General features: G+C 49.3%; 8 protein-coding genes across 8 annotated transcripts; 4 read left to right on the top strand and 4 right to left on the bottom strand.

The window, feature by feature from the left end:
- The first annotated feature begins 272 nt into the window (after positions 1-272).
- FOBCDRAFT_42264 (formyl transferase) lies at positions 273-1,167 on the top strand. The gene is made up of 3 exons (XM_031186339.3): positions 273-482; positions 562-796; positions 854-1,167. Exons 1-3 carry the CDS (start codon positions 308-310, stop codon positions 1,119-1,121), a joined length of 678 nt encoding a protein of 225 aa, XP_031037474.2. The 5' UTR covers positions 273-307; the 3' UTR covers positions 1,122-1,167.
- A 414-nt stretch (positions 1,168-1,581) lies between these two features.
- Positions 1,582-3,338, bottom strand: FOBCDRAFT_42289 (FAD dependent oxidoreductase). The gene has a single exon (XM_031186341.3). The coding sequence runs from the start codon at positions 3,129-3,131 to the stop codon at positions 1,710-1,712; it is 1,422 nt and encodes a 473-aa protein (XP_031037476.1). The 5' UTR covers positions 3,132-3,338; the 3' UTR covers positions 1,582-1,709.
- A 747-nt stretch (positions 3,339-4,085) lies between these two features.
- Positions 4,086-5,022, bottom strand: FOBCDRAFT_203184 (transcription factor TFIID-domain-containing protein; the record flags this gene model as incomplete). The annotated part of the gene is made up of 4 exons (XM_059609053.1): positions 4,086-4,102; positions 4,158-4,572; positions 4,629-4,716; positions 4,778-5,022. 4 exons carry the CDS (start codon positions 5,020-5,022, stop codon positions 4,086-4,088), a joined length of 765 nt encoding a protein of 254 aa, XP_059465150.1.
- Positions 5,023-6,552: 1,530 nt separating this feature from the next.
- On the top strand, positions 6,553-7,690 carry FOBCDRAFT_294906 (uncharacterized protein; the record flags this gene model as incomplete). The annotated part of the gene is made up of 2 exons (XM_054705072.2): positions 6,553-7,209; positions 7,268-7,690. Exons 1-2 carry the CDS (start codon positions 6,949-6,951, stop codon positions 7,688-7,690), a joined length of 684 nt encoding a protein of 227 aa, XP_054561047.1. The 5' UTR covers positions 6,553-6,948.
- A 1,387-nt stretch (positions 7,691-9,077) lies between these two features.
- On the bottom strand, positions 9,078-11,259 carry FOBCDRAFT_42303 (uncharacterized protein). Its single transcript, XM_031186333.3, has 2 exons — positions 9,352-11,259; positions 9,078-9,285 (listed from the first exon to the last, which is right to left on the bottom strand). The coding sequence occupies exons 1-2, from the start codon at positions 11,154-11,156 to the stop codon at positions 9,186-9,188; spliced, it is 1,905 nt and encodes a 634-aa protein (XP_031037468.1). The 5' UTR covers positions 11,157-11,259; the 3' UTR covers positions 9,078-9,185.
- A 2,743-nt stretch (positions 11,260-14,002) lies between these two features.
- FOBCDRAFT_226216 (uncharacterized protein) lies at positions 14,003-15,908 on the top strand. Its single transcript, XM_031186332.3, has 3 exons — positions 14,003-14,383; positions 14,440-15,584; positions 15,635-15,908. Exons 1-3 carry the CDS (start codon positions 14,078-14,080, stop codon positions 15,735-15,737), a joined length of 1,554 nt encoding a protein of 517 aa, XP_031037467.2. The 5' UTR covers positions 14,003-14,077; the 3' UTR covers positions 15,738-15,908.
- Positions 15,880-19,824, bottom strand: FOBCDRAFT_185291 (uncharacterized protein). Its single transcript, XM_059608600.1, has 3 exons — positions 19,108-19,824; positions 18,847-19,046; positions 15,880-18,799 (listed from the first exon to the last, which is right to left on the bottom strand). The coding sequence occupies exons 1-3, from the start codon at positions 19,605-19,607 to the stop codon at positions 16,059-16,061; spliced, it is 3,441 nt and encodes a 1,146-aa protein (XP_059465151.1). The 5' UTR covers positions 19,608-19,824; the 3' UTR covers positions 15,880-16,058.
- Positions 19,825-21,630: 1,806 nt separating this feature from the next.
- Positions 21,631-24,403, top strand: FOBCDRAFT_42343 (uncharacterized protein). Its single transcript, XM_054705074.2, has 3 exons — positions 21,631-21,748; positions 21,882-24,045; positions 24,100-24,403. The coding sequence occupies exons 2-3, from the start codon at positions 21,917-21,919 to the stop codon at positions 24,221-24,223; spliced, it is 2,253 nt and encodes a 750-aa protein (XP_054561049.1). The 5' UTR covers positions 21,631-21,748; positions 21,882-21,916; the 3' UTR covers positions 24,224-24,403.
- The last annotated feature ends 99 nt before the right edge of the window (positions 24,404-24,502 follow it).

Consider the following 24,502-nt stretch of genomic DNA (forward strand, 5'->3'; position numbering starts at 1 on the left):
TTCTTGACAAAAGCGACAGAAGGCTCTTGATGTAAGCTGTTAGGACGCAACTCTACACCCTAAAACAAACCAAGTGGGACGATGAAGTATGATCACTGCAAATGCTCAAAATAGGCTAATCAGCTTCTCATATCTTGTTTAAGCGTGTCTTGGGCCATTTTCTCGACAATGTGTGTTATGCCGCTATCGGCATCACGTGATACCCTTTAGAGGGGGAAAGATTTGAACTGAAGCTGGAGAATATTATTCGGAGTGGTGACTGAAGCATACTACAATCTTCAGTTCACTTCAATATCTACACTTCAAGATGTCGAACCCGGACCAATCACCATGCAGAATTCTAGTAATGGCCTCTGGTTTTGGCTCTAACTTCCAGGCTCTCATTGATGCGATATCTACCGGTTCACTCCCAAATAGTCGTATCATTTCTCTCATTGTGAACCGACGGAACGCACACGCAACTGTCCGAGCCGAGAAAGCTGGTACGAGCCCTCTCACAAAATCTTATACGTCGTGCTAGTCCATACGACTTTCATGTGTATATACTAACTCGCGACCAAGGCATTCCTTGGCAATACTTTAACTTGATCTCTCACGGATTCTTGGAAAAGGGAGAAACCGACGAGCAGAAAGTGACTGAAGGTCGTCGGAAATATGACGCTGCGTTGGCCGAAAAGATTCTCTCAGCCGACGAGAAGCCTGAGCTTATTGTTCTCGCTGGTTGGATGCACGTCTTCTCAACTGCTTTCCTGGACCCTATCCAGAAAGCTGGTCTGAACGTCATTAACTTGCACCCGTGAGTATAATGAATTACGTCTTTGCAAATTACCGGATCATTAACAAAACCACACAGTGCTCTACCAGGAGAGTTTGACGGAGCCAATGCGATCGAGCGAGCTTATGATGAGTTCAAGGCTGGTCGACTAACACGCTCAGGCATCATGGCCCACTACGTGATCGCTGAAGTAGACAGGGGTACTCCTATCCTGGTCAAGGAAATTGAGTGGAAGGGAGAGGACCTAGCACAGTATAAGGAGAAGGTACACTCTCATGAGCACGAGTTGATCGTCAATGCGACTGCAAAGGTGGCACAGGAGACAGTCAAGAACAGAAGGTCATAAAAAGGAAACGACATAAATACTGCTATAACAGCACTGCACAATGACTATGAATGATGTGAGATGATACAAACTTCATATACAAAACTCATACGGAACATGAGATGAGAGGCAGCTCGTCTCCATTAAAAGCAGTTCTATATCGCCATAGGGGTGACTAAAAAGCTACTCTCGTATGTAGGTTTGTTGGTTCGGCACAACCGGGAATAGAGTCGTGGAACCAAAGAACCAGAGAGCATTCCTTAGCTCAACCCTTCATTATACCCTCTTACAGAATAAAACTCAAATCTGTCTCTCCCTGTTCCATATAAAATCCCATCCCTGACATGTGAAGTCATGTCAAAGCCGGCGTTGACTGAAACATAGCCTGTCGGATATTTATTAGCCCGCTGTCCATACCAACTCAACGTGTAAGTGGTGTTATGTTTGTAAGCTTATCCCCCTTTCAAGTCAGGCCATGCATGTCGCTTCTTCACATTCTCAAACATCCGATCTTTACAAACAAAACATGATTTCTTAAACTGCTACAAACGAACGCTTCATCTAAATCCAATCCATATGCAGCTTACGCCCCAAGACCCTGATGTTCTATCATAGCTTGGCCTTCGTCTCTCCAATAAACGCCCGACCCTTCTCGAGCTCATCACACAGCACCAAGGGTCGTCCACCGCGCGATCCGTCCTCAGTTATTAAACCTGTGTACACTCCGTTCGTCTCTCTTCCGACTCCATCGTTTTGGATCTCTCTCCATCGCCACTTCTCGCCAAGCTTACCACCATTGCCTTGCATAACATCCACGATCTTCTCGCCCAAGTTGGGTAGGAACTTGAATCCATGTCCGCTGTCGCCTGTTGCAACAAAAAGTCCCTTCCAGCCCGGGTGGTAGTCAACCAGCCACTCGCCGTCTCGTGTATCGGAATACCAGCAGATTCGAGCCTCCTTCCATGGTCGGGTTTCTAGGCCACGTATAGGACACAGGTCCGTGAGCGCGCGGCGTAGATCTTTGTCGGCCTCGGCGGTTAAAGGGTTCGAGGAATCGTTGCGAGAGGTGTAGGGTTGGGATGCGAGGAAGGGTTCCCGCTTATCGTTGGGTGAAGGAGGAAGAGCGTTGTTAATCTTGACCGGGTTAATGTATCCGAATGTGTGGCGGGCGGCCTTGAGGACGTTATTTCGAGGGGGGATGAGGAAGAGGCCGGTGCTGAGGTTCAACACTACAGGGAAGTTGTCGAGTCGCTTCTGCTCTTCTGGTGTGATGTCCATATACGCGACTGCATGGCCAGTAGCCTCTGTTCTTCCTCGAAGGTCAACGAGCGAGCCGGACCAAGCACCAGCAGCTACCATGACCACATCGGCCTTGAGAACCTCTGAGTCGCTCAATTGCGCACCAATGACTCGGTCGCCCTCTGTCACGAGCTCTGTCACTTTGCCGTTGACGAACTGGATACGTCCTGTGGCCTGAGCCTGCTTATAGAGCCACTTCATACCCTCTCCAGCATCAGCCCAGCCAGAGTTGCCATTGAGGTAGCCCCAGTCTCCGGGATAACCGTCTGTGCCGAGGAACTCTTGGAGAGCCTTGGTACTCTCCAGCTTTTGGATCTTATCCACAGGCAGACCAGTCTGCTTAGCGATCGACTCGACATTCTTGGCGCTCTCCTTGGTATAGTCCATGCCAGACTTCTTGAGCTTGAAGTCTCTGGGGGTTTCGCTAGCGCAGAGGACAAAGCCCGACTCGGAATATCGTCCCTGTCCACCGACCTCATGGTCACCCTGCTTTCGCCATTCCTTCTGCGCCTCGGCGGCAAGCGCGGCATAGTAAGGGTCCGAGTAGTCGGCTCGTACAATTCGAGACGAGTCTACACTGGCAGCATCTTCTGGAGGAAACTGTCCTGCGCAGTCGTCGACGACAGTAATCGAGGTGTTGGAGTAGTGTGGTCGTTTGGCCAAAGCCCAGGCGGTGCCGAGCCCAAAGACTCCAGAGCCAACGATAAGGATAGAAGAGGGAGCGCCAGCCATTGTGACACACAGAGATGATAGACGGTCGAGGAGAAGACAAGAGAGGCTTCCTACGAGGCACGATCACTTATCTGCCACTGTCAACAAAAGAAAGTTGACATGGGCCGATGAAATGCGAAGACTTTTCCCCGTTCCCACACCGATCACGGCGTTGTCCGAGTAGGAGAGCGTCGCAAACGACACTAGAACGGGGCCAGAAATCGGCTGATAAGTCTTTGGCGCTGCCGAGAATCGGGGCTAGTTTGCTGATTGACTGAGAATGCCATTATTGGCTGGGCACGTGAGTGGATAATCATGCATCATCGACGCACGCGAGCTTCACACACAAAATGTCAAAAAAGACTTCAAACTTCGGAGAGAACTTAAAACTTTATTTATATCTCACTACTGAGAAAAAATTGCACACTCTGGAGAATGCATCTCGCAGATGTTGGTTCAAGTTCATGGCAACCATGTGATTGTCTTGGCCACCAGCAGATGCTGGGGTATGCTCTCCATGTTTTCACGAACTCGTTACCGAGTTCATGTTTTTTCACTGAACCCTCAAAAGGCTCACTTGGGCAACTGTTCGACTTTGTTTCCTCAGCACCCTCTCTCAACTCAACGCGTCCCTCAGGAATATTAGAAGCGCTCAAATCAACTGAGCGCGTGCGCCACAGTACTGGCGCGAGCAATCTATGATGTGTCGCGGGATGAGTAGTCTTTGCTTTTCCCCAGAACCGAAATCCCTCGTAAATAATCCCCTTCCTAACCGCCCCGGCCAACGCCATTGCAATGCAGAAATTCAAAATGGTACAAACGCAAATTCCTGGCCTCCAGCCTGGGCATCAAGACCAGGTGAAAGCCAGAGAACATGAAAGCAATCGTGGTATCATGACGGGTTGTCTAATCATACACGTCGATAAGGTGACATTGTAGTGTCGGATGTAAGATGACAAAGAGTCAAGTGGCACCTTAGACTTTGCGGAAATCTGATAATGGTTGTTAGTATCGATGTGACCAAAGAAACAGTGAATAAAGACAAACCTTGCAGCACAGGGTAGATCATCTCGAAGGCCTGGTAGATTTCCTCGCGGACCTTGGCACCAGTCAAGACGATCTTGCCACTGACGAAGATGAGAAGCACGATCTTGGGTTTGATCATGCGGTAGATGAGACCGGGGAACAACTCGGGTTCATAAGAACTGAAATTGTGATGGCGAGATGCCAAACCCTCAAGTCGGATAGGGAACTTGATATCGCAAGAGCCGACAATGTTCTGAATCTTGAAGTCGGTGAACTTGGCATTGAATCCAAGCTTCTGAATAATACGAGCGTACTTTCTTGAAGCGAGCTTCGAATCGTCTTCAGACTTAGCACCAGTGACGACCATCTTGCCGGAAGCGAAGATCAGAGCGGTGGTCTTGGGCTCGCGGATTCGCATGATGACAGCGGCGAAACGCTTTTTTCTGTTAGCAACGTGTTTCTTTCTCAGTATGCACGTTAGGTCTGTAGTACCTTAGGGTTGTACTCTGCGTTACGAGCGTGCAGAGCAATAGTCTTGAGGTCCAAGCGGCAGTCCAAGTTCACTGTAGCCACGATGTTCCTTTAAAGTTTGCCAGATAAGCCTCGCTGAGCATAAAAAGGTCACTCAGGAGGATACATACTGTAGAGTGGGAGTAATTCCACTAGGTCCTTGAGTAGCAGCAGGCGTCGCGACAGGCGTTGCGGGTGCCACCCCATTGCCATTTGCCGCCTGCTGGCCATTGAGGGCAGGTCGCTGAGCAGCATCACCGGTGCCGGCGGGCGGAGGTGTCAGCTCGTTGGTAGCTCCGGGGAACGATAGCGATCCTGGCGCCGTGAACGCCTTGGCTTGCGCCGCGTTCGATGGGTGTGTCTGGATGCCTTCCATGATTGGAGTCGGTATCGAGATGTGTCAACGGTTATGAAAAATCGCTGAACAGATCTAGAGCAGGACTCAAGTTAGCACCGCGCATCAACGAAAAGAGCGTGCATCCTACCCTGGAAGGTAGATGCGATGGTGATGATGCAACGGGGTAACAGAAGTGCAGCGCCGTTGTGTTGTTGCGAGAGTGAAGTTGGAAAAAGGGAAGAGAAACAGGCCTTTTATAGGCGGGGGTAGCGGGGCTGTGCAATGAATCAGAGGGACCACCTACCAATCGCGGGAGAGAAACAAGTGAATGTGTCCCCTACAAAGAAACTGGCCCAGCAAAGTTTTGTTCTTTAAAAAAGCGACGAATGCAAAGATTCGATGCGGAACGATATGGAAGATGGTAGAAGGACAGTGGCCTTTTCCCCCGAATCGATATTCGATATATCGATCAAGTTATTATAGGTTTAGAAGACCAAAACTTCTTTCACTTCACGACAGCTTCTTCTTTTCTTTTTTTTCTTTTCTATTGTTGTCTACAATAGCGCAACGACTCGATGGTGACGATGACGGTGTCGGCGGGTATCGCTTCGTTCCGGTCTTGGTCGGGTTCAACGATGTCGGTTGCGCGCAAGGAGCGAAGAGGGCAAGGAACGTTTTTCAGTTCTTGTAACCTGGTCGCAAGGGCTGTGACCTAGAGAGTGTGATCACGTCTGCGACAGCAGGGTCGTGATGTATTGACAAAGTGAAGAGGAGAGAGATAAAAGCCCGAGGTGTTTCAAGGCTCAGACTGAGAGATGGGACAAGATGGAAATTGTCCACACAGATTGGGATGTGAAAGTGTAGATGTGGGGTGTGACGTCGTGGGGGGGATCAAAAATAAAAAGAGAGGCCGGACGTAAGTGGTTGGTACGTAGGGCCGTCAGTCGGGACTTCCGCGCAGGTCTTTCGAAACAGGCGGGCGAGGGGAGGGCTGGCTCTTTATAATTTTGAGCAAAGGCTGCTCAGGCAGGACACCCCAGGCAACAACACGACCTGTGGCGTCGACGCTGGCAGGCTTGGCTTGCGCTAGTCCATGCACTAAGCTGAGTTGATCCAATCAAACACTCTTGCGACGCTGATTTTATCTCCTTTTTTCCCACCCACTCACCCCAGTCTCAGCATTGAGCCCCTGAAGTGTCGCTATAGCAAACTCAAAGTCCATGTACACATGTATCGGTACATCTTTTTTTACTTTGCAACACAACCTGCGCCCGAACTCTCTCCACTGCTCTGGACTCAGGCGCTGCAGGCTCTGATGCACTGGAGCTGCGAGCCCCGGGATTTAAGGATCGCCACTAACAGGGTGCCCTGCTGCCCGATACAGGCAGTCCGTGTAGGTAATAGCGGCTCACTCTCACCCTCGCTGGCCCAGCTGCTTGCTCTGCTCTTATTTCGGTCACAAGAGATCACAAGCAAGGAAGCCAACACGGCTGTGGGCGTGTACACGGATCAAATAAGCAACGATTTAAGCGAGACACCTTCTCAGCTTCAGGTGAGATGAACCTAAGTGACAATTTCATCGAAGCAGCACTAACCAACTTTCAGTCACAACATGCACTGTAATCGTGTGTCTTTTTTCTCTCACCCGTTCACAAGTATCGGGATTATTTCTTCCACAGCTTGGCGTGAACAGTTTTCCTCCTTTCCTGGCTTGCTAGTTTTTTGCTGTCGTCATCTCTTTCCCTGCGCTTTATTTTCTGTCCCTCCATCACCTCACTTCTCACCTTTCACCTCCTCCTCTCCAACAACCCACAACTGCAATCTGCAAGTCAAAACGCAGCTACGAAATGTTGGATCGATTTTGATAACGAACGATGGCGATAACCCCGAAGATGATTAGGCAACACACGGTATAGAATGAAGTGAGAGCGAAGGACGACGTGAACCGGTACCGACTGAGTCGAGATGGACGAAAACGATGCCAAACACCGACGGGAACGATCACGAAAGGCAGCAAAGGCGGGCACCGAGACCCATCGACGAGCAGAGCCTGCCTTGACCTGGACTGGCTTGACTCAAGCCGGATACTGCGACGGCATCAGCACGCAATCCGGCGGCGACAACAGCGTCACAGCGCCTATCCATGGAGACTCGCAGGCCTGTGGACCTCGGATACGGACTGGAATTATGGGCCGGGGGGCTAGTCTGACTAGGCGTGCTGGCGTGGTTGGTTACTTTTTAGGCTTTCTGCTCATTCAGACTGGCTCCTCCTACCTCTCATCAGCGTCTGACTCTGATTGCTCTCGCTCGTTGGCGCACCAAGATCGCCTCTGTTGCCCCAATCGCAGTCGCGTATCCCCGTCGCTCCTTATCGGAGCGGGCACCACTAACTCTGGTTCTAGCCATGCTCCGCCCTGTCAAACCCTTTGCTCGCCCCCCGTGGGACTTTTTTCTTCCAACCCAACCCAACCACCGACTCTTGCCTAACGATGGGACCCTGAAACACGCTCTCCCCCCTTCACTGACTGTTTTGTTCAACCCACGCGCCCTCCTTCACTACGCGTCGTCACCTCAGCTTCTTGAGCAGGGTCATTTGAATCGCGCTCATTTCATTGTGATAGTCGTCTCGCAAGCGTCTCATCAGCAAAGTCACGCCATGACCTGCAACAAGAATATGGCTCAGTCAACATATCACGCGACTAACTGACTGCACAAAGCCTGATTTACGGACACTCCGCACAGCAGCAACTTTTACTGAATTTTGCCTTTCCGTGTCCAGTCAGCGAGCGACAAGCAAGTAAAAGGCAGGTTATGGGGTTTTCCTTTTTTTCGTGCCCTCTCATTTTGAGCCCCCAACCGCCCGGTGACTCTGTGAGTCATTCAGCTGTGGCCAACCAGGAAGCAGTTAGCCAGCAAACTGTCCCCCCTCGCAGTGCGAGGGAGGCTGGATCTGTGCGCCCACTGACTGGCTTCTTGCACAATGTACTCAGTACAACGACTTGCTGGCAGCCGCCATAAATGTTGCAGTCGTCATGGCTGTTCACTTTTGGATGCTGATGCATTCTTTATTTATCACGCTGCGTCTACCAGCTTTTGCGCCGCTTTCTTGTCATGCGAGACTGAGCGTAGAGTGATGCATGGCTCCCAACGCCTGGGCTAGACTTTCGAAGCCTGCATGCCGTGACTCTTGGAAACCCCAGTCTGCATTGAGGACACGTTCCAGGATGCCACCGTCAATTTGACGCCGAGTGGTGACACGAAAATTTTGATTTTCAAGGATCGCCAAGTGTAATTACCTCTTACGAGAACGCGTCAAATTACCGGGGGCTTGCTGACACAAGTACCGCACTAACAATTTTCTGGTCCCACGACTTATCACAGCCCTAGCCTGGGTTTGGACAGGAACTCCACAGACCGTTCATCCTCAGAGGAACCAACCAGCCTCATTTGAACTTCTTCGCGGTTCTACCAGGATCCGCCATGTCTCGCTAGCTTCTTGGTCCATAGGCAAATTTGGCTGGGGCATGAACCGACTCCGCACTGCAAGGTTTGCTTGAACAAGATTGCTCTTCTTTTGTGGGGGCGATCGCAAAGCTATCTCTATTCAGTCGTTACCTAGATAACAGAAAAGATAAGCCTTGATTCCTTTGTCATCACACTCGAATGGCTTGGAACATACTTAGTTCTTGACCTATTGCCTCAAGTATATCTAATTTGATCGTCCAGCCATTGAAATTATCATGTTGGTATTCAAAGGAATATCCGCACAAGTCAAGAGACATAGCCGCGGAATCCGCAAGGACCAGGCTCTCCACATTGGACGCTCTAGACTTTCGCCATTCCTTTTTGTTCACATGCTGATAAGCTCAAGTCCATGCGGCACAAGTGACCTTCCTGTGCAACGACAGCATCTCGATTGCTTCGAGCTGGAGAATAAGCACCTCTGTGCTATCCAGCATACTATCAGTCGCCCGCCGATGTTATAGTCTAGATCTTCATTCCGTACAAAAAGTCATCATTTTGCATTTGTACCATGACTCCAATATGCTCCAAATGTCAAACCTTCCCATCTCTTACTCTCGGCCTTATACCAATTGACTGTCCCCAACGCGCCAATGATGCATCCAGGTATATAAACAAGGTATCATACAGAATACATAACGAAAAAGTGTTGCTCCGAAAAGAACAAGTGTTTGGTTTTCTTAGGTCATGTAGTATTTAGGACCTTCACCTCCTTGGGGCACCTGCCAGTTGATGTCCTGGTGAGGAGCCTTGATATCACACGTCTTGCAATGGATGCAGCTGTTCTGTTGTTAGAGTCTGTGTTCTCAACTGAAAAAAAGTCGTAGCAAAAACTTTGGAACTTACTTCTGCGCGTTAATCTGGAAACGCACGCCGTGAGGCTTTGACTCGTCCTCAACATACTCGTAAACGCCAGCTGGGCAAAATCGGTTCTCCAGACCCTTGAAAGGAGGGTATGTTGACTCAGTATGAGCGTCCCAGTCCTTGACTTGTAAATGAATCGGTTGGTCCTCCTCATGATTGGTTCCTGTTCGGGAGACACTCGTCAAGATATCAAAGGTGAGCTTGCCGTCAGGCTTCTCGTACTCGATCTTGGGGACCTTATCGGCAGGAAGGGTAGCAGCGTGGTCGGGAGTCTTATGCTTAAGTGTCCAAGGAACGCGACCCTTGAAGACATAAGCCTCGAGACCAGAGTACATGATACCGCCATAAAGACCGAGAGGAGTGTGGAAAGATGGTCGCATGTTGCGCACCTCCTTGAGTTCCTTCCAGATGGGAGAATCTCTCAACTTGTTCTCATAGTCGTACAAGAATACTGTGCCTTCATCGGTCTTTTCACTAATAGCAGTCCATGCCGCCTCGGCGGCAAGCATGCCTGACTTCATGGCATTGTGAGTGCCTTTTACCTTCGGAACGTTGACAAAGCCAGCCGAGTCACCAATGAGCGCACCACCTGGGAAAGCGACCTTGGGAATAGACTGGAAGCCACCCTCAATAAGAGCTCGAGCACCATACGAGATGCACTTGCCGCCCTCGAGGACATCACGGAATAAGGGATGCCGCTTCAGCTTCTGGAACTCCTGGTAAGGGGACATCCAAGGGTTCGAGTAATCAAGCGAGACGACGAGACCAATCTGAACAAGATTCTCGCCAAAGTGGTACATGAAAGAGCCGCCGTACACATCTTTGGGTAGCGGGTAACCCATTGAATGCACAACTAAACCCTTTTCAAACTTGGCAGGATCAATCTCCCAAACCTCTTTGACACCAAGACCGTAAGTCTGATGCTGGCTGTCCCTACGCAGATCAAATTTGTTGATAACCTGTTTGCTCAGGCTTCCGTGGCATCCCTCGCCAAACATGGTCACTCTCGCATGGAATTCCATGCCTCGCTCAAACGTTTCCTTGGGCTTGCCATCACGGCCAACCCCTAGGTCGTTGGTGGCGACACCCTTAACTGAACCATCTGAAGCATAAACGACCTCAGAGGCAGCGAATCCGGGGTAAACCTCAACACCAATCTCCTCAGCCCGCTCTCCAAGCCATTTTACGAATTGGTTCAAGCTAACAATGTAGTTTCCATGGTTGGTCATCTGAGGAGGCGCTGGAATGGGTATAGCAGAGTTCTTGGTGAGGAATCGCATACGGTCGGTGCCAGCAGGAGTGGCATGTTCGAAACGATTAGGATTGTTCTCGTCGAGCCAGTCAGGGATAAGTTCGTTGATGGAGGTGGGCTGGATCACAGCTCCAGAGAGGATGTGAGCGCCGAGGTCGCCAGCCTTTTCCAGGACAAGTACCCGAAAATCCTCGTTTCCAGCTTCATTAGCAAGCTGCTTGAGACGAATAGCGGCGCTGAGTCCAGCAGGACCAGCTCCTACAATACAGACATCAACCTCGTCGGACTCTCGCTCAACGCTCGCGGGGTCGAAATCTTGGTCATCATCTCGAAGTCGAGAGGTAGTGCTAAAGGCACGAGAAGCCATTGGAACTTTTGCGCCAGACCATACTGTCGTAGATGTCCTTCTTGTAATAGAGGATCTGGCTGAGATTGTGGCGATAGAGAGGTTAGATCTGGCGGGACGAAATTGGGAGCGAGAAAGCACCCTCGAACTTCGCTGGACGCATCGCGAAACTGGTCGTGGGGCGGACATGATGACGGTATAGAGCTGAAGGCGAATTGAATGTTCAGCCACCGGAAGCAGGATTGGCGATGGATGGGTGAGACTTGAGGTAAGGGAGAGGGAAAGGGATTCCTTTTGGAGGAGCTCGAGGAGGGAAGAAATGTCCTGGCGCCGGCGGCAACTAAGCAACTTTCTGCCGCTGTTGACTCTTTCCTTCGTGGTGCGAGTAGAGAGGGCCGGTAGTGGGGAAGGTACGATCGCCGGGGTGGCTATTACCGCTTTTGGATCCAACAGAGGACTTCTTTTTGACAATTAACTGAATGTTAATTGGCTCTTTGGCCGGTGTCTCTCTAGAGCTTGGGGCTCCTTTTCCGGCTCGTTAATTATCCTCGGGCCTCTACCTAGGTAGGTAGTTTAGATACCAGATTCTTCAGTGAGTGGGACGTGGTATTTTCTGTCTTGACAAATACCTTTACAGTATTACCTCTTCTCTCATAGGTAGAGTATTGCAGCTGCAGCACCTAGGGTTTGTCAAGGCTCTCACCGGCACTCGGGTTTTGGATAACCGAGGCCATGGAACTACGGTCATTCAACGTCTAAAATCGCGGTTGGTACTCGGCTGATCCGCATTGGTGTGGACCTGGGGTATGCAATGGTTGGATGTATCCAATGGCTAGCATGTGCAAATGCCATCATACATGATGAGTGATGATAACCAAGAATGTCACTTTTTGGCATATGTTTTTCAGTAGCTGGCAAATATGAGTAATATAGATGCAATCACCAACTGGCAACTCTGTGCAACTCTCCTTTTGAGTTGTCGGGGTGTGTCAGATATCCGAGACTTGACAAAGGTGCCCCAAAATCTTGGTAGGCAAAGAGCCTCCTAATTCTGGACTAAATTATCCTAGAGTACTAGCCTGCCTACCTATCCTAAGCTTGTCTAAGCATTTCTGTCACTTAGGACTGAGGTCTGAAAGTATTCTTATTCAAACATCCCTTAGAGAGCTTCAATTGTCATAATATGTGCTATTCAAGTTGTGAATGCATTGTCTTGTCATGATGCCAGGGCCCATGAGCAATTACGTCAACTACATGCCCCAAGCGTTCGGTATTCGGATGCTCTTGGCCGATGCTTTCATTCGGCTTAACTCTGTTCTTTGCCGCGGCTCAGGGTCCTGGGCTACCTACGCATTGTTTCGGCCTGGATTTGCTTCACCATCTATACTACATCTACATCATACCTAGTCTGCAGCAATTTTCCACTCACGGGTTGAGGTAGCCCAATGTGCCAAGCGTGTGACTTGATTTACGAATGTTACACGCAGGGAGTGGTTCGCTTTTCAAGTCTACTGTACTGATGTTGTGAGGCTTTTCTCGCTTACATTCAATGTTCATTTGCCCTCGAACGATTGTACTTGGCTGTTGTTATACAGTCCGGCTTTTTTTAGAACGTGATTAAGCCGACGAGCTATATAAAGCGACTGCGCAGGATAATATGTGACACTTTTATTTAGTATTACTGATTTATTCTGTTTCACACACTGGTAGGCTGTCTTCGGATTAAGATGTATATGCATCAACTCATTGACTACCCTGTACCCTAAGCTCACTGTAGCTTTAGCATAGCCATTCGTTGCCTGGACTCATAACACAAATTTCGGATGAGTTATCGTATTAATACTTGGTTATGTAGAGCGTGCTGCAGTATAGCCGGGTTCCTTGCATCTCAATTTGCCTGGTTGCACGACATTGTTGTTACGCCATCAGACCCTGAGTCTGGGTATATTGACATCTCTGCCAATTTCGAGAACCCGTATCTGATTGACTGATAATCAACCCAACGCGCACCGCTTTCCGCCAACTCCATCAATTCCAGATGAATTCGGGGGTGAGTCATATCAACGCATTCAACGAATGGAGTCGTACTCTGAGCCCAAAGGACCATGGTTCCGTCGAAGCCAACTAGGATAGGAGTAGAATATGTGTACACCATAGCGTATGGACAGATGAAGAAGTACTGATGGAAACACTCATGCATCAACCTGAGACAATCTTCTTTGACAAAGAAGTTAGCAGGAAGAGAAATATAAAAAATGCTGGGTAATGTCATCGTGTGCTGCTGTATGGCTTGTGTAGTCTTGTCTGTGAGCCCCTTCGTCGTCCCACAAGCCTGAGCTCTTATATCCATAGATGCACGAAAGCAAGCAGTGATACAACTAAGGCAACGTTTCACGACATCCATGTTACAACAATTCACGAACTCTGAGCATGAATCACTGGGATCTGCATATAATACTGTATACATGACTCTGGATGTCTTGTTACGGATACCTAGCATTGAAGCGTCTACCGACAGATATAGTGTGCATCTCGAAGTTAAACAGAAGCTTTCTTACCAATTCACAATGATACACTTACCATAGACTCTCGATACAATGCGTTGGGACAGTGAATATAGGACGTGACCATCAGTGATGTTCTAATTAGTGATTGGCTCTTTCATAACGAGTCGAGGGCAAGTGAGAAAAATGTCGAATACCCCAAAATACCTGATCTATGAATTGGACTACCTCACAATTAACTTGTCCATAATCTGAAAGCATACGATTGTGATATTGGTATGAATACTATAGAGATCGGCTTTATATGAATTTTGCTTAAGATAAACAATGGATATATTCATCTCAATCCGTCTAGGCCAATGCCCATTTTGAACGTTCTCAGGGGGTTACCGTATTTCAATTAGCCTACGAAGTTTATCTTGAAATCTCCAACGCTTCAGGCTTCCCCAGCTTCAGCCCCACTCCCTTTTGTTTTAGTCAGGGGTCACTGGCCACCATTGGTTCTCGCATCTTCAAACCGTGCTCCTTCTCGTACAATCAACCACGAAACACCAAAATGTTTCCATAACAACAACAACGTCTTCAAATGACGGAAATATCGCCAAAATGCACTATATACTCCCTCTTCTGGCCAGCATCGTAGCCGTATATGCCAATTGCCCGAACTACGAACAATTCGCCCGTGAACGACACGAACCTTTCTCGTCAGGGCGCCATGCGTTTCCTTTTCAGCGTCCAGGCAAGGATTGCCGCACATATTCAGTGCCAGCGGTTGAAAAGGTGATCTACGAGGAGATGGATCAAGCGATTGGTGATCCAGATTTGTATCGTTTGTTTCTGAACACATGGCCTAATACACTCGACACAACTGTGAAATGGCAGGGCACTTCTGCTGATAACTCTGATGAAGAGGTAAACTATGCTTCTTGTACAATATCATACTACTTATTTCGCTGACACTTCGTCAGCTGGCCTTTATTACCACAGGTGATATAAACGCCCTTTGGCTGAGGGATAGTGCAAATCAGCTCCAATCATACAAGTCAATCCTTTCCTCCAACCGAGGCTCCCCGTCCGACGAGAACGACATCGCCTCTCTCTTCCGTGGAGCCATAAACCTCCAAGCCCGATATATAACCAAATCTCCCTTCTGCAATGCCTTCCACCCTCCACCCGAAGCTAAGCTCCGCCGTGTGAAGCGATCTCTCCAACCTCGAGACACCGTCAGTCCGAAATATGACCCCGATTTCGTCTTCGAGTGCAAATATGAGCTTGATTCTCTTGCAGCGTTTCTTCAGTTATCATGGGACTACTACGACGAAACTGAGGATGGCGGATTCTTTGGCAAGTTCGGCTGGGTCGAAGCCGTCAAGGCAATCTTAAGGGTCGCGAAGCATATGCAAGAAGGGACATACGATGAGCAGGGCAGAGTGCGGAAACCTGCATATACATGGCTGCGAAATTCTGACAGTGCCTCAGAGACTGTGTCTAACCATGGTCACGGCGCGCCTGTCAAGGGTCATATTGGCCTCGTGCGCAGTTTCTTTCGACCATCCGACGACGCATGCATCTATCAGTACTTCATCCCTGCCAATATGATGTTTTCACGCTACCTCACCGCATGCGCAAAGATAATGAGACCTTTGGATGAGAAGGTGGCCAAGGAGATGGAGGCGCTGGCGTTTGATATCGAAGTTGGGGTTAACAAACATGCTATCATCCAGCACCCTATTTTCGGAGAGATGTATGCTTATGAGATTGATGGCTTTGGATCCCATAGTCTCATGGACGACGCCAATATTCCCTCCCTCTTGAGCATTCCGCACTTAGGCTACAAACCAGCCTCGCAGCACGTATACGATAACACACGCGCTTTTGTGCTAAGCTCATATAACCCGTACTACGCCCGAGGACCTGTTCTGAATGCTACAGGTGGCCCTCATCTTGGCCCAGGCATGGCGTGGCCTATGGGGCTCATTGTCCAGCTTTTGACGAGTGACGATGACAAGGAGATTGTGGATGGCATTCGACAGTTGATGAACTCAACGAGTGGGCTTGGCCTCATTCACGAGACAGTTAATAGTCACAACGAGAAGCATTGGACAAGGTCGTGGTAAGTCATGCCGCCGGAGCTGAAGTGCTGTGCGTACTGACGGAAAAAAGGTTCTCGTGGGCCAATGGCTTGTTTGGACAGATGATTATGGACTTGTATAAACGGAAACCAACATTGATAGCCAGGAGCTACCAGGGTGTTGACGACAAATGATATATTAATGTGTAATAGGAAGCTCTGGATGAGTCAAGATTGAGTTGTATAAATGTCCTTATTGAGCGACGAAGACAAACATGCACTTACATATTTAATCGTGGATTTTGGTTCACGTAACGCAAGTTGTTTAACTATTAGCTTGTCATAAAACGTTCAGTGTGATTGCCTGTCTAATGACCAACTAAGTACAGTACTTATGCCGAAAGCCACCGTTGTCTCATCATAGTCATAACTCCCAAACAGCCATTTCTGATGCAAACGCAAATAAAAACACCTCTCATCTGCCTCCTGACTCATTAAAAAAGGATAAAGTCCTGCTTAACTTAAGTCGAAACCTGCCCCTGACTGTACAGCATAAAGTAACTTCTCGCGAAGCGTCGCCTCTGATGTGTATCTTGGTAATTTGAGTAGGTTAACACATGTGCTAGTACTGGGTAGTCTCTCCTCGTCCGTTCCTCCATCTCGAATGCTGAACAATGGTCTCAGTTGTGAGAAGCCTAACAAAGGGGCTCGGGGTGTCGAGCTGACGTATTTGAGAACGGCACGGCGTTGATCATCTGTGAAGCTACGCATGACTTTCCAGAACAACTTAATTGTTTCATGCTCTTCACCGTCGTCGCCAATTTGGTATAAGCCGCTATAGATGGTATGATTCCGGAGGTCTTCGATATCGATCTCGGATGAGTCGCCGCCGACAAGACGCTGCAGCTCCGACTGATTAAACATAGACAGCCACGACGGGCGGATAATAGACCTCAGACCGCGCAAGAAGGCTGAGGTCTGTGGTGCTGGTTGAACGACCAAACGGTGCCGAGCGACATACGAGATGTACAAGAGTCGGTTGTCGTTCGTAACGTGGATCTGATCGCCATTGGCTATAAGCTTTCTGGTGACAGTCTTCACTGGACTTTTAGGGTCTGAAACCTGGTCCTCGATGGTGAAGTCGATTCCCAGTTCAGAAACATCCCCAGGATAATTCTTGAGTCGCAGCATGCCTCTATAGAGATCCTCATCCATGTCTCGAAGATCGTTCACGCTACCTTTATAAGTATTCTCATCATTGGGCCCTGTCGATGTCCACTTGAGGAGAAAAAAGCCAGCAAAAGCTAGGTCAACGAGAATGCCCTCATACATGCATTTGCCCACGATCCTGCCGAGAAATTCATATCGCTTGAGTAAATCTGATATCATATCTCGGAATGTGCTGTCGGCTTCTGTCATTCCGGCATGGCGCAATTCTTCCCGAATAACATCGAGGGCTGTGGGATCAGGGAACAGAAGTCCCTTTTCGTTCGAAGTGAACATGCCTCTACCACCTTCAGCACCGAACGCTTCTGTCGTTACGCTGATAAGGAACTCTTTGGTGACACCTCCTCCATCGATACCAGCCTCAGCGGTACCGAACTGATCAACAAATGTGATCTGGATAGGATCCTTCAGACCTTCCCCTATCTCGTAGAATTGCTTATATGCATCGTCAAAGAGACTGTTACGTGAAATCTGTGCATGATGCTTCGCATACGGACCGGCAAAAAAAGACTGGCTGTTATCCCCTCGTTGCTGTCGGTCGAGTTGGATAAAGTGGCGAAAGATTTGAACACGAGTTTCGAAAGGAACTGCAAACGGCATATGCTTTAGAATCTCCAGCTTGGGCTTCATCTCTGCTAGTCGACGCTCCCTTTGACTTCGAATCTGCTGAGCTTTTAGTTTCTCGAGTCTCGCATGTCGTGACAGTCGCTGGCCAACGATGGTTGAGTAAAGACCTGGACCATCCCCATGGTCACTACCCTCGACATCGCTGCCATCAGAATTTTCATCGATCTGTCGCTTTTCCTCTGCAATAACAGCACTGATAAAGTCTGACTGGTCTAGTTTTGAGGTCATGAGCCAATGGTCTGTGGGTAAGAATTGCTTCCTCGAATCTCTTTCATACAGCATTTTCATAGCTGTTGTAACAATGTTTCGTAGGCTGTCAATATCAAGCCTCGTCGGACTCTTTGTGGGTGATGAAGGTTCCTCTGATATCATTGCTGAAGATTGTCCGGAACCAAAATAGGTGTCAATACGATATCTGGAGGCTGCCTCGAGACCATCAGCAGATTTGGAGAGGTCTTGAGCTCTATAGTGAAGAGTAAATGCAGTATTCTTCAGAAAGCTCGTCAGCATTTTGACGTCCTCCAAAGACAGGCTGCAAGATCGAATGCGGGATATTGATTGGTTTTGCTCCATAATCCGTGGGTCAATACCGCTGAAAAAATCCTCGTCATCGCTCAAACGAAGAATGAAGATGTACAGTTCAAGGAACAAGAGGGCAATCCGCCAATCCTGTTCCTCTTCTAGGGAATTTGAAGTTTCTGATGTGACACCCAGATACCTGCGGAGGACGTTGAGCGGGGCTTCTGACTCAGTCCTCAACTTCTCGAAGACCGCCGTTTCACTCATAATGTGCCAGAGAAACTTTATCGTTGGGACATCACCTGAGGTCGTAGGAATTTCTTCAAGGAAGAGGCGCATGCGTATGTCGTCGCTGTTTGCAGGGAAGCATCGGAGCAGGGTCAAGATATACCCAGCCAAAAAACTCGTGCTCTGATATTCTTGCGAAGAGGATCCTGCTAGGTTGGTTGAGAATTCGTGTAACGTTTGCGAAATGCCATTGCTATCCACTAGGGACATGAGTCTAGCAGTGATATAAGGATCTAGTGATGGCACGAGAGGTTCTTCAGAGCTATTCTCGTCGCCATCCGTCGACTTTGCCAACAGCCGGACACTGATGGTAGAAGAAAGACTAGATAATTGAGTGTAAAGCGTTTCCAAAACACCCGAGCCGCTGCTGTTGTTGGCGTTAAAGCGACTCAAATCGATGAAGTGGGCGAGCTGCCAGAGTTGAGCATCCTGAAAGTGTTTCTCGCTCGATGGAGAGGACAGTCCTGTGACTATCGCCTTTGAAAGATCGGAAAGTCTGACTGCGTTGGATAGAGTGGAGATATTTTCTTCAAAGAAGTACAAATTATTCTTGGCCAAGAAAGAGAAGGCGTATGCACGATAAACTTGTGATGTCCCTGGAAAGCATTAGTAGAATACCAAGGATCCTGATCGGGAGACTTGCCTTCGTGAGATGCTGCCTCGAGTGGCCTAGAAATGGCTTGAAGCATAACATCTTGCCACTGCCCACTGAGCTTCTGAAACTGACATAACTTGGCGACTACTGTATAGTAACTGTCGATTGCGGGAATGACCAACTCGGGGTACTTCGTAACGATGCGAAGAACGAGCTTAAAAAGAAGATGGGTATCACCAGAAAGATCTCTGCACAGTTTATTAGTTAGACAATGGCCAGATGGAACTAGTGATAAACGTAATCACGTACCCTATTGATAAAGACCTGTCCAAGGCCTGTAAAAGCAGTTGAACGAGGCATCCTACTCGTGATGGGTGAACATTTGAAGGAGCAATTGCTTCGAGATCCACAGACTCGGTATCATGTGCATAACAAATAGCTCGCTGTATGTCGTCATCTCGTCGCAGGCTGAAGAAAGACAGAAGCAGCCCGAATGCTTTAGGAAGCCTCTCACAAGGATTCTGACGAGGCCCTGATTTATACAGAGCATCAAAGGCGTTCCTCTGAGACTCCTTCAGCTCAGCTCTTGTTTTATAGCCTCTCCATATTCTCTGTATCTTGCCGGCCGCCTTTAGTTTTGCCCGATCAGCTTGTCGTTTCTCACGCTCGGCCTGTGCATTTGAAACAGTCTTTGTTGTGTTCGAGACAGCAGATGGTGACCACGAAGTATTGGTGAAGGGATTTCCGGTGGTGCCGCTAAGGTTGACATTTCGAGGGCGTCTCGAGTTGCCCGTGAATGTCGAGAACATGGTTATGATGCGGGAGGGAGGACGGGACGGGAGGATAGCGCAAGGTTCAGTGAGTAGGGAGTATATTTAGGTAGGCAACGATATCATGGTCGAATGGCCCAGCCGTCGAATCCGTCGTGAATAAGTGTCGACCCTGCTTCTAGAAGATTCAGCTTGGAAGCTCAGTCAGCGACGGGCGGCGGCCTGGTCTATTTTAGATGCTATTTGCCCAATGCCGCGTTCGGAGTTTGGAGATGCTTTGGTGGGGATGGGCTTTGAAGTGACCTCACATTTGCCTGAGCCGGGATTGCGATAAGATAAGAGCAACTACACTGAGCAACCGCGGAATACGCAAATGCGAATTGCCATGACCACACGAGAACACGATTATGCGCCAATTGTGAAGAGTTTATGCAAAGTTACTCTCGTTTCTTTCTGCGGAGAGTATTTCATTTAAGCTCTTCTGAACCATAGTGTGATACACTGACTAGAAATGCTGATATACAAAGTCTTGGTAAGTTCTAGATTCAGTTCTGTGATAAGGCCCGGCCTGGCATATCTTCGGGACTTTGTCATTTTGATGAATCTCAGAGTCTAATAACTGATTTATTCGTATTTTGGTTAATGAGTTTCAAAAAACTATAATACTCATATTTAGTCAAATTCTAACTTAGCAAACAAAAACCTTCCATCATGAGGGTTTATGTATATTTAATGGTCATATTAAGTAAACTTCAAATCGTGGTCACAAGCAGACCCATCCTCGTCTCATGACACGACATTTCCAATCCTCATAAACATTGCGTGATAATATTCCCATAGGCCTCGAGTCCTGTTGGGGTGGCTTCGTGTTTGAGACGACATGAGTCCCATGCAACTGCAGAGAACGTCTTATCGATGACAGGAATTTTTGCTTGTTTTTGTCTCAGTCCTAAATACTTGCACCTTCTCATGTTAGACCTCTCATGTGACGTCCGGAAATTGCACTGTCAAAGGAACCTTGACCCGAAAGAATGCCCACTTGTTGAGTTTATGCGCCGCAATAATATTGTATGCCTATCTTTGGCGGTGAAGAAACCAAGCATCATGGCATACTGGATCTAATGAAGCGCCTAGCAATAGGTTCATATGCACGTACGTTGCTTTTACAGTGATACCCCGGCCGAAGCGACAAGAAAAATGTCATTCTAACTGCAAGTGGATCACTTTGAACAGTGAGACACTGAAGATAAGTCGTCATCGTCAAAATTAGCAAACACACACAGTAAAAGCAAAAATTGCTTCCTCACACAGTTTTCTCTGTTACATCGTAGCCCAGGCCCAGGCCAGTGACAGCCTGGGCCGTTTGCTAGCTTCAACAGCGTGGCATAGTGTGGCTACCATCTCCAATAAGTGACAAAAATTTGAACGGTTTGCCTTTTCCAGCGCCGGGGGCGCCGCTTGTATCTTGGCCACTGCCGAGATGGGTGAGCAGGGCACGTGCCCCCCGTCCCTTATCACCGTACAGTGGGCTGGCCTAGGCCATTTGTTAGTGAAAGACCTGTATGATACCCAACAGCCTATCGCTACCAGTTGGCATGTACCCCACTTCCTCAAGGTGCCTATTAATTCTGGCAGGTTCACTCCACCAATCCTTCCCCTCTACCATGACCAAATCAAGTACGGTACGTACCTTAGCCTTAGGTCTACAGTGCAGCCAAGGCTAAGCAAAAAATATTCTATCACGACCGAAATTTCTCTTTCTTCCTTCTTCAACCACGAAACCAACCTTATTACTCAACCCCAAAACCCATAAAAGTCGAGTTAGTCCAGAGGTACGGTCTTCGTACTAGTTCTCTGTTTCTGCTCACTTCATTTCCACTCGGAATAAAAACACAAAAAAAAACTTGAAAAAACCCCCAAAAAACACAACCCACCAACACCATTACCACCCCCTCACCTCATCTCACGACCTCTCTTCTCTCTTTGTCTCTCTTGCGACACCCACCGCCCGAGTGACTTTTCCTCCTTCGACGACTTCTTTCAACCCTGTCTTTGAATCCCTCGTAATCAAAGACTCTTCAAATCGTCGCGCTGCATCGCTTTGTTCGTTGCTCCGTCTTCTTTGTTCGCTCAAGGTCGAGTACCACGCGAACTTTCTCCACTGTCGGCTTCTTAAACAGGTATGCCTAGCCCTGCCATTCCTCCTCCTCTATCTACGAATCGAGTTTTTTCTCTTTTATCCCCAATATCTAAACTCATCATAACTATCGAAGTGCTTGCTTGATTATTTGCTAACCCTACTGCTCATTGCAGGTCCATACTCAACCCTAGAACAACCGATATTCACAATGGCCGCCAACGCTGCTCCAGGCGCTGTTGACCAGCTCGCCAACGACCTCAACAACACCTCTCTCAACGGTGGTGATGCTAAGGCTCCTGCTGTCGACACCGGTGTCGCTGCCGCCGCTGACGATGCTGCTGCTCCTACCCCCACCTCCGCTGCTCCTCACCCCCAGAACTCTGCCTCCCTCTATGTTGGCGAGCTTGACCCCTCCGTCACCGAGGCTATGCTCTTCGAGCTCTTCTCCCAAATCGGTGCTGTCGCCTCTATCCGTGTCTGCCGTGACGCCGTCACCCGCCGCTCCCTTGGTTATGCCTATGTCAACTACAATGCTACTGCCGATGGCGAGAAAGCTCTTGAGGAGCTCAACTACACCCTGATCAAGGGCCGCCCCTGCCGCATCATGTGGTCTCAGCGTGACCCTGCTCTTCGCAAGAACGGACAGGGCAATGTTTTCATCAAGAACCTTGATGTCGCTATTGACAACAAGGCTCTTCACGACACCTTCGCTGCCTTTGGTAACATTCTGAGCTGCAAGGTCGCCCAGGACGAGAACGGCAACTCCAAGGGCTATGGTTTCGTTCACTACGAGACTGATGAGGCTGCCTCCCAGGCTATCAAGCACGTCAACGGTATGCTTCTCAACGAGAAGAAGGTTTACGTCGGCCACCACATCCCCAAGAAGGACCGCCAAAGCAAGTTCGAGGAGATGAAGGCCAACTTCACTAATGTCTACGTCAAGAACATTGCCCCTGACGTTACTGAGGATGATTTCCGTGAGCTCTTTGAGAAGTTCGGTGATGTCACCTCTTCCTCCCTCGCCCGTGATCAGGAGGGCAAGAGCCGAGGCTTCGGTTTTGTCAACTTCACCACTCACGAGAGTGCCTCCAAGGCTGTTGACGACCTCAACGGCAAGGATTTCCATGGCCAGGATCTGTATGTTGGCCGCGCCCAGAAGAAGCACGAGCGTGAGGAGGAGCTCCGCAAGTCTTATGAAGCTGCTCGCCTGGAGAAGGCCAACAAGTACCAGGGCGTTAATCTCTACATCAAGAACCTCGATGACGACGTTGACGATGATAAGCTCCGCCAGATGTTCTCCGAGTTCGGTCCCATTACCTCCGCCAAGGTGATGCGTGAGACCCCCACTGAGGGCGATGAGGATAAGAAGGAGGAGACTCAGGATGACAAGGAGAAGGAGAACAAGGAAGAAGCCAAGGAAGAGGCTAACGAGGAGACCAATGAGGGTGAGGAGGCTAAAGACGATAAGAAGACTGAGAAGAAGTCGGACAAGAAGCTGGGTAAGAGCAAGGGCTTTGGATTCGTCTGCTTCAGCAACCCCGACGATGCTACCAAGGCTGTCGCTGAGATGAACCAGCGTATGATTAACAACAAGCCTCTGTACGTCGCTCTGGCCCAGCGCAAGGATGTTCGAAAGAGCCAGCTTGAGGCTAGCATCCAAGCTCGCAACCAACTCCGTATGCAGCAGGCCGCCGCCGCCGCCGGTATGCCCCAGCAGTACATGCAACCCCCTGTTTACTTTGCTCCTGGCCAGCAGCCCGGCTTCATGCCTCAGGGTGGTCGTGGTGTTCCTTTCCCTCAGCCTGGTATGGGAATGCCCGGTGTTCAGGGTGGTCGTCCCGGTCAGTTCCCTGGTTACCCTCAGCAGGGTGGCCGTGGTGGTGTTCCTCAGCAGATGCCTCCCAACATGTACGGCATGCCTGGCCAGTTCCCTCCCCAGTTCGGCCAGCCCGGTACTCCTCAGTTCATGGCTGCTATGCAGGCCCAGCAAGCCGCTCTTGGTGGCCGTGGCGCTCCTCAGGGCGGTCGTGGTGGTCCTCAGAACATGCCCGGTGGTCCTCCCATGGCTGGCGGTATGGCTGGTTTCCCTCCTAACAACCGCCAGCAGGGTGGCCGAGGTGGACCTGGACGCAACGGCAACGCGCCTCAAGGTGGTCGTGGTGCCGAGGGTGCCGGCCCCAATGTGCTCCAGCAGCAGCTTGCTGCCGCCCCCCCCGCTCAGCAGAAGCAGATCCTCGGTGAGCTGATCTTCCCCAAGATCCAAGCCATTAACGGTGAGCTTGCTGGCAAGATTACCGGTATGCTTCTAGAGATGGACAACGCCGAACTTGTCAACCTGTAAGTTAATCTACTTTCTTACAAAACATAATCAGCAGCTAACAGCCATCACAGTATCGAGGACGATGCCGCTCTGAAGGCCAAGGTCGATGAGGCCCTGGCTGTCTATGACGAGTACGTCAAGGCTCAGGGCAGCGAGGGCGGTGAGCCCAAGAAGGAGGAGGAGACCAAGGCTTAAGCCATCTCCCAATTTCATCAAATTCTATCATTTTCTTTTTTTCATGGTTATCTGACTGGGCAACCCCCTCAAATGGAACGACGAATGCCTCTACAAGGCAATTTATGGAACAATCAGCAACGAAACATGCTTTACGACCTTGTGTTACCCAACCCGAGGGGGCGCATTATGTACAGATAGACTTGGTTGCTATTTCTTCTCAGGAAGGGAGATTCAAAAGTTTGGGGACTTTGCGGTGGCTGGCTCTCGTCGCGAACCGTCGCTTGCTCACAGCAACGG

Source organism: Fusarium oxysporum, chromosome VI (assembly GCF_013085055.1).
Source record: "Fusarium oxysporum Fo47 chromosome VI, complete sequence".
NCBI classification, from domain to species: Eukaryota; Fungi; Ascomycota; class Sordariomycetes; order Hypocreales; family Nectriaceae; genus Fusarium; species Fusarium oxysporum.

Coding starts and splice junctions, on each gene's coding strand:
- FOBCDRAFT_42264 (XM_031186339.3), top strand. CDS start 308: ATGTCGAACCCGGACCAATCACCATGCAGAATTCTAGTAATGGCCTCT. Junction 483..561: donor TGTCCGAGCCGAGAAAGCTG/GTACGAGCCCTC, acceptor CTCGCGACCAAG/GCATTCCTTGGCAATACTTT. Junction 797..853: donor AACGTCATTAACTTGCACCC/GTGAGTATAATG, acceptor AAAACCACACAG/TGCTCTACCAGGAGAGTTTG.
- FOBCDRAFT_42289 (XM_031186341.3), bottom strand. CDS start 3,131: ATGGCTGGCGCTCCCTCTTCTATCCTTATCGTTGGCTCTGGAGTCTTT.
- FOBCDRAFT_42303 (XM_031186333.3), bottom strand. CDS start 11,156: ATGTCCGCCCCACGACCAGTTTCGCGATGCGTCCAGCGAAGTTCGAGG. Junction 9,286..9,351: donor TTCCAGATTAACGCGCAGAA/GTAAGTTCCAAA, acceptor ACAACAGAACAG/CTGCATCCATTGCAAGACGT.
- FOBCDRAFT_226216 (XM_031186332.3), top strand. CDS start 14,078: ATGCACTATATACTCCCTCTTCTGGCCAGCATCGTAGCCGTATATGCC. Junction 14,384..14,439: donor CTGATAACTCTGATGAAGAG/GTAAACTATGCT, acceptor ACACTTCGTCAG/CTGGCCTTTATTACCACAGG. Junction 15,585..15,634: donor AAGCATTGGACAAGGTCGTG/GTAAGTCATGCC, acceptor GACGGAAAAAAG/GTTCTCGTGGGCCAATGGCT.
- FOBCDRAFT_185291 (XM_059608600.1), bottom strand. CDS start 19,607: ATGTTCTCGACATTCACGGGCAACTCGAGACGCCCTCGAAATGTCAAC. Junction 19,047..19,107: donor GACAGGTCTTTATCAATAGG/GTACGTGATTAC, acceptor TAAACTGTGCAG/AGATCTTTCTGGTGATACCC. Junction 18,800..18,846: donor CGAGGCAGCATCTCACGAAG/GCAAGTCTCCCG, acceptor AATGCTTTCCAG/GGACATCACAAGTTTATCGT.
- FOBCDRAFT_42343 (XM_054705074.2), top strand. CDS start 21,917: ATGGCCGCCAACGCTGCTCCAGGCGCTGTTGACCAGCTCGCCAACGAC. Junction 24,046..24,099: donor AACGCCGAACTTGTCAACCT/GTAAGTTAATCT, acceptor CAGCCATCACAG/TATCGAGGACGATGCCGCTC.